This window comes from Crocuta crocuta, unplaced genomic scaffold (genome assembly GCF_008692635.1).
Source record: "Crocuta crocuta isolate KB4526 unplaced genomic scaffold, BGI_CrCroc_1.0 scaffold87, whole genome shotgun sequence".
Lineage (NCBI taxonomy): Eukaryota > Metazoa > Chordata > Mammalia > Carnivora > Hyaenidae > Crocuta > Crocuta crocuta.
This window is the reverse complement of record NW_027532166.1, coordinates 5751299-5759295: the sequence shown is the minus strand read 5'-3', so window position 1 is coordinate 5759295 and position 7997 is coordinate 5751299. Positions and strand designations below refer to the sequence as shown.

The following is a 7997-nucleotide window of genomic DNA, read 5'->3' as shown; positions in this document are numbered from 1 at the left end:
GCGTTGGGCTCTGTGCTGACAGCTCAGAGCCTGGAGCCTGTTTCAGATTCTGTGTCGCCCCCTCTCTCTGACCCTCCCCTGCTCACGCTCTCTTTCCCTCTCTCTCTCTCAGAAATAAATAAAACATTAAAAAAAATTTTTTTAAATAAATTCTAGTTTTGTCTAACTAAAAAACCTCACTGAAACTGTTCAACCAGTATATTTTTTAATCTTTAGAAGTCTTTGTTAAAATAAAAAGTATATATATTTATTTATTTATTCAAAAATATCTTCCCAAAAATGTCAGGGCAGTTTATTTTTACAGATATTCAAGAGAAGAGGCTTGCAAACCTTTCCTTGCTGATTCAAGTATGTTTGGCACAGATCCACGAAGTGGAAGGCAAAAGGTCAGCTCTGTATACAAGGTGCTTCCTGTGGAAAGTTACTCACTTTATCCCCAGGGCAAAATAAGGGTAATGCGTTTGAATCCATTTAGAAATCAAAAAGAGAGAGTAGGAGAGGATAGGGTTGCTGATCTAAGTCAATCAGTACCAGGCTTCTCTCCAAACAGTTCTCACCCACCCTCACTCCCAGTCCCTATCCCAGAAGGGAGAGAACAATGCTTCAAAAGGTAAGTAAGTGATCTGGGCTAGCCAAATCTTCAAGTCCAATGACCGGGCTTCCTTCATCTAGCTATTAGTCCCTGCATGTGGTTTAGAAAAGATAAGCCTGATCAACAATACAAACATCTAAACTCTGTTTTCTAACAGGCTAAACAGATGAATACACTTAAGGAAAGGTTTGAGAGGAAAGGTAACCAAAAATAAAGCCACTCAACATTGTAAAGACAGCAGTCCACAGCACTGTTACCCTTTTTGCCACTAACTATATTCCAGGAGGAGCTACTCCTGAAAGCCTCTGGTTATAAACGTTTGGTTATATATCTGGGTGTAAAGTCCTTGACAGAACAGACCCGGTCTTTCTTATGCAGGCATCTTCTAGGGTATTAAACAATAAGTAACTATTGAATAAATGTTTAAATAGCAAGAAAGGATACTTCTGCTGGATTTTCTTGGGATCATATTTTCATACATAATCATTTGTATGTGTGTATGTGAAATCAGCATATTTTAAGCACACTTTAACCAACTATTAAGTTTTATTGAATAGTAAATACTGAGTATCTTCACTGCCTGGTGCTAGTCCTTTCATTTCTTTCAAGGATTTCAGCCCCAAACTGGGTTCTCAAGGTTCCTTCTGACTCCTAAAGGCAGAAAGACACTAGCTGTTAATGTTCCTCTTTTAACATGTCTTTTTAAAAAAAATTTTTTTAACAGGGGCGCCTGGGTGGCTTAGTCAGTTAAGCATCCGACTTTCGCTTAGGTCATGATCTCGTGGTTCGTGGATTCGAGCCCCGCATCGGGCTCTGTGCTGACAGCCAGCTCAGAGCCTGGAGCCTGTTTCAGAGTCTGTATCTCCCTCTCTCTCTGACCCTCCCCTGCTCATGCTGTCTCTCTCTTTCTCCTACAAATAAATATATATAAAAAAATTAAATTAAAAAAAATTTTTTTAAACATTTATTCATCTTTGAAAGACAGCGAGAGACAGAGCATGAGTGGCGGAGGAGCAGAGAGGGAGGCACAGAATCTGAAGCAGGCTCCAGGCTCTGAGCTGTCAGCACAGAGCCCAATATGGGGCTCGAACTCACTGACCATGAGATCATGACCTGAGCTGAATTTGGACGCTTAATCAACTGAGCCACCCAGGCACCCCCTCTTTCAACATTTCTAAGTAGGTTTTAGGTTCCTTTAGTTTCTCTTTCGGTAAAAGAAAATAGTCATAAGATAGAAGAAAGTGTCTAGAATCACCACCATCACACACCTATTTTTCCTTGGGAACAGTTTTCAAGTCTCTGCCTCTGCTACTATTAAATCTTTAGATAGTTTATACTTAGCAGTATCCCTGCTACTTCTTCAGCTTAAGCCAATGGTTCCTTAAAAAGGGTGCACCTAAAAGTTATCTAGGAGTTTCTGAGTCAACAGGAGCAGATCAGGGCACAGGGCTTGTGAATTTTGGAAAACAGTTCTCAGGTGATTATAAGGTGCACCTCTGGCTGAATGTAGCCTACATCTATATTAAATCCCAGTCTACTAAATTCAAGGTACAATGAAGACCTGTCTTATTTAGGATATAACATTAAGATCTACAAAGGTTGTTGAAGTAAGGAACGATCATGATCATTACTGGGAAGATCTAGGTTTGCAAAACTATTTTTCCTTTGAAGCTATAAGAAAAATGTGGTCTAATAGTCTAAGAGATACCAATTTAGTTCGGTTTATCTTATAACAATGTAGACAGTAGTGTTGGATTTTACAGCCAGTGAACTGATTACTGACTTATATATACCTACACATTTCAGCAATAGGTCTTTCTAATTTGCATTCATAATAAAGTTTTAGGATTGAAAATCAAAACTATGTGCAGTCCTAAAAATGAGTAGGCTGGCAACCCAGATCTCATTAAGTGCAAGGAATGAACTGTAAAGCGTTCGTGCTTTGGAGAACATAAAAGACCTAGACTCTAGTTTTAATTCTACCAGCTATCTTTTCTTAATTTGGCTACGTCTTTTTTTCACTTCATTGTCTGTCCATTTCCCAGCGGGGGTTGGGGAAATACGATACCTGGGACTAAAGCAGATCCAAACACCTGTTCCTCTTTCAAAAGTAATAGTATGCTGAAAATGAAAACCTCACATCTGAATTCTAAGAAAGACCCCACATGGATTCAGATTGTTCTTGACGTAACTGGGATTCAAAAATACATAATCAGGTCATATATCCAACAGACCTCAATTGGGTATCTGCTATCCACAACTCCCAACATATGGGCTATTCCATTCCGGCTTCCATTTGATAGTTTACAAATTCTATTCGTACACCTGTCATTTAATTATCACAATGACTCTCTGAAGTAAACTAAGGTTCAGAAAATTAAGGACTTGCCCAAGACCACACAATCAGTCAAACACCAGGCTTTCTAATTCCAAAGCTCTTGCATTTTCTTTTACACACAAATGAAGTGCATAGGAATCACTCTCACTTTGTCTCAATAAAAAACAAAAAACAAAAAAAACCCCTATGATATCCTCTAGTACTGATGAATTTGTGCTAATTATGACAATAGCTGTAGCACCTTTGTGGTCAACATGAAGTCCAAGAGATGGTTCTGATGCTCCTAGAATTAGCATTTTTAAAAAATCACCCTTTTTATTAAGATAGGCTTGGCACTAGCCAACACTTTATACAAGCTGCCTAGGAAAAGAATAAGAATACGAACAAGGAAACTGTGTACAAATGTTGAGATTCTAGGTCTTTAAAAATAATCAATAGGTATAATTATACTTTTAAAGAACGCCCCTCATCCCACATACACCTAAACTTACTTATTTCACAAAATGATTCACTATGGGATATCTTTAAATAACCATGTAATCTAAAAACCACTTAAGTATGTCATGTACACACAGAGTAGATATACCATACTATATATAAAATCACAAAATATGTTATAGATCTTTTTATAAATTAAAAAAGTGAAATCCACAGAGGATTAATGTATTGATGAATGTTAAATGTAGCTGAAGTAAAATACATGCTAAGCAGGCATCAGAAGAATCAAAATTAAGCCTCAGGACTTTCGGCCTAGAGTATTTTCTACTACATAGTGATAGTTCTTATCAGCTTGAAACAGGTTCCTTATCTATCCTTTTTTACAGCTCAATGAGGAAGACTAGCTATGTATGAAATTCTAAAGAGGCAGGAGAGAGGTGAAAGGGACAGAAACCAGGGCCTCTATTACTGTTATATTGGTACATGACTTTGGCATTATCTCTCAGCTATTATTAAGTTAAAAGTGGCAGTGTGATATAGATGTTGGGCAGTGGGAAGGGTGGGCAAAAGGCAGAAGGAATCTGCATGGAACCAGAGGTATCCAGATCGGTCCTGCTAACTTACCTTGGAAGTCATTCCGTACCTAGAGGCCTTAGTTCATTTATATATTCATTTAATTAACAGTCCTCTGTTGAGCACCTACTATGTGACAGGCATTCTTATTGGTCCTGGGAATATGACAGTAAGCAAAGCAGAAAATTCTGGGTTTTTTTTTCCTATTAGAAAACCAGTATGTTTTCAAAATTTTATCTATTTTTTAATTTAAATTTTAGTTAACATACAGTACAATATTGGTTTCAGGAGCAGAATTCAGTGATTCATTACTTACATACAACACCCAGTGCTCATTACAACAAATGCCCTTCTTAGTACCCATGTTTAAAAAAAAAAAAAGTTTATTTATTTATTTTAAGAGAGAGAAAGAGAGTGAGCAAGCAGGGGAACGGTGAAGAGAGAGGGAGAGAGAGAATCCCAAGTATGCTCTGAGTTGTCCCCCATAGAGCATGATTCAGGGTTCCATCTCACAAACTGGGACATCATGACCTAAGCCAAACTCAAGAGTCAGATGCTCAACTGACTTGAGCCACCCAGGCACCCCAAACAGAAAATTCTTACTTTCTCAGAGCTCACATTGTAGTTGCAGTAAAACAATGGAGAAATAAATACCTAATATGCCAGCAGTGATGTTGAGAGTAGCCACTAGCCCTATGTGACTATTAAAATTAAATAAAACTAAAAATTCAGTTCTTCAGTTTTACTACTACATTTCAAGGGCTCAGTAGCCATATATGGCTAGTGGCTAACACAGTGGAGAGTGAAGGTACAGAAAGTTCTACTGGATCGTGCTGGGACAGAGTGATGGGGAAGGGATGCTATCTCAGATGGAATGCTAAGGAAAAGCATCTCTCATAAGGAGACTATGGAACAGAGACCTGAATGAAGTGAAAGAATGGGTTAAGTTGCTATCTGAAGAAAGATTTCCAAACAAAAGATCATTTATTTGTAGTATAATTGTATACACATAACTTAAGGTCTCTTTCAGCATTAAAATTTAGATTTACAGTTCTTTAAAAAAAAAAAAGGTCTGAGGTTTTAGTAGTATTAGAAGCATGGTAATACAAAAGAAATAGCAATAATTGTATTTTTCTTTTGCAGAAGGCAATGATTCCATGTACTGCCTACTCCCTATTTAAAAGCTCTTACTAAAGACCCACATCAGAAACAAGGAATAAAGAATATTTTCCTTTTAGTTCTTTTAAGTCAGACAACTGAATATTTTGAACTTCCTAAACCATTATTCCTTCCAACTCTAAAGGCTTTTATCAAGCCCCTTTTTGAAAGATACATTCTCCCCTCCCTAAATCCACTGAATGATTCTCAATTTATTAGCAACATTTACTCCCTACATTAGAAACTGAAAATTAATTTTTAAGTGATACTTAAGCATCTTAGATTAACCACGTGAATTACTTTTTGTATAGAATATTCTCTGGTGACTGCTAAATCTATAAAGCACAAATCTGAAAACATAAGCCTGTGTATTACCTTCCCAATCAGAAAGTATCATGCTCACCATTTCATATCTTAAATCCCAGGGCTCTCATGCATTCTTTGTGGGCCTCAATTAGGTGTCCACAGTGCTCTTCCCCTTTCTCAATGATGCTATAAAACAAAATGTACTTGTTATCTAACAAAGTAGTCATTAGCATATTAATAGTAAGTATGCATGACAGTAGGGGGTGTGTGTGTTGAGGCAGAACCTGGATCCCATGGAATGTGGAATGTAGCTGGAGTTAAATAATTATGTGTATCAAATATTGCGCTAGTTAATATCCAAGGAACAATACAATTCTCTAATGAAATTAATCATCTGAATACAATACTTATGTTAAACATTTTTTTTAACATTTATTCTTTTTTGAGAGACAGAGTGTGAGTGGGGGAGGGGCAGAGAGAGAAGGAGAAAGAATCAGCAGGCTCCAGGCTCTGAGCTGTCAGCACAGAGCCGCATCCATGTGATCTGCATCCATGAGATCATGATCAAGGCAAAGCTTAACCAAATGAGGCACTCAGGTGCCCCTGAATACAATACTTATATTAAATGAAGGACAGAGAGAGGAACTGAATATTTTGCCTATCACAGAGGAATTAAATTTTTCATCCTGCTCTACAAATAGATAAATAAATCTCCTTCTAATCATAATACACCTAACGATATAAACAGCAAGATCTGGCAGTCAACAGCAGCCTGATGAGCCTCCCTCACGATGATCAAAGAACTTTTTACACAAAGTAAAAACTAGGACCACACATCTTTTATTTCTAAGGCCTGAAAATTTACTTTTAGCAAAGACCAAGTTAAGCCAAATTTAATTACAAGACTAACTCCTGACTATAGATATTTTGGCATAGTAGTCTGAGATAATTAATGCAAAAGCAATTTGAAGGATAGGTTCTCCTTCTTTAAAGATCTAAATAAATCCTACACATCCTTCAATAGCTCAATGAATAGTTCATTCATTGCAAGTGAATGAATGTTTGGTGAAGATAATAGCTAGTATTCCTTGATCATCTTTTGAATACTCTGTTAGGCTTGTATCATTAAACCTTACAGGAATCCTAGAGGTAGACACTTTAATTAGGCCCATTTTACAAACATAGGAGGCAAGTGTGTTAAATAATTTACTCAAGGTCACAAAACTGATGGACCAGATTCAAACCTTGACTCTGGATTCCAGGTTCTTAGTCATGACACCATTTCTGTCTTTAGATTCAGTAAGCGTTTACTGTTAACTACGAAAGCAATTTCAGTATCAGACTGTATTTTTTCAATTCTCCCTTCACAGTATTATTTGCAAAGTACTGACTATTAATAAAAAGCACTGTGTTCCTACAACTCTTAACCCCATTATGCCACTTGTGATTATTTTATATTTGAGGACAAAAGGGTTGGAGGGAGGTGTACAATTCACATTTTCTGAGCATTTCCCCCAATGAGATTTGTTCCACAACAGTGGCTGTATAGAATGAAAACAAAACCTTTTGTGGGTTGACAGAAATTCAGATGTACTATTCTGAACACGGTCACCTATGTCACAGACTGTCTGATTTTTAATCCACCTCGCGGAAGGGGGGAGGGGCGGGCGGGGGCGAGAAGTAAGGGGAGCTTTTCAGTACTTGAGTAATGTACCGTGTCCTACTATGCCAAAATTTTACCAGAAAACTTTTACATTTTTTTCTTGCCAAATCTTCTACCATAGCCCATACATACCACGTGGTAATAGCAATCATTAGTATCTCCATTAACTTTAAGCTTCTTTAAATCAAGTAGCATCTTTATCTGTCTTTAGTGACCTAAGGCAGTGCTTGACACATAACAGATGCTCAAAAACCCTACGAGTACGTGTACGAAGCGAGCCCGGTTCAATCGGACCTCTATCCTAACCCCTCATCCATCTTTCGGGGCTGGGCTACGGAGTCGGTCAACAGACAGGAGACCCAAAGGGTCCAGGGCCCTCTAACTCTCAAAACGGCAGTACCAATGAACGCCCAAGGCCGGGCAGGGCACGGAGGTACCGGAAGGCAGCACATGGGCCTGCCCGCCGCCCCTTCCCCGCTTGCGCACTGACCAAGCATCGCGCGCCTTCTTGGTCTCCGGACAGGCGCAGCAGGGCTTCAGCGGCTTCTTCTCCTGTGACTCAGACGGGGCAGGGCTTGCAGCCGCCAGACCAGGCATCTTTCAAGCCTAAACCAGCAACTAGCACAGGCACCGTAATCTCTACCAGGTTCGGCGAATGCCGATTTGCCTTCAGCCACTTCCGGCAGTGGCTCGCCAAGGGACAGGAAGTCCTGCCTCTTTCAGACGGAGGAGGAGTCGGGGAGGGGGGAGAGGGAGGAGAAAAAGATTAAAAATGGCGCGTGCGCAGAGGGCCTAAATGAAGGGCGCTTCTTTCGCGCAGGCGCAGGGGCGGGATGAAAGGGCAAACAGAGTTCGTCAATCAACTGGGGGAAGATTGGAAAACGAGGCCAGTAGTGAGATAACTCATATCTTTTAACCTCTCAATGCAC

General features: G+C 39.1%; 1 protein-coding gene across 1 annotated transcript in view; it reads right to left on the bottom strand.

Annotated features, from left to right (window-relative positions):
* COX17 (cytochrome c oxidase copper chaperone COX17) overlaps positions 1–7764 on the bottom strand; it is a 9711-nt gene extending 1947 nt beyond the window's left edge. The window contains exons 1-2 of the mRNA XM_077776682.1: positions 7559–7764; positions 5503–5591 (exon numbers count right to left, since the gene is read on the bottom strand). Coding sequence (XP_077632808.1) covers positions 5507–5591; positions 7559–7665 — 192 coding nt within the window. The 5' untranslated portion in view covers positions 7666–7764 and the 3' untranslated portion in view covers positions 5503–5506. The remainder of the gene's footprint in view (positions 1–5502; positions 5592–7558) is intronic.
* Positions 7765–7997: the final 233 nt, after the last annotated feature.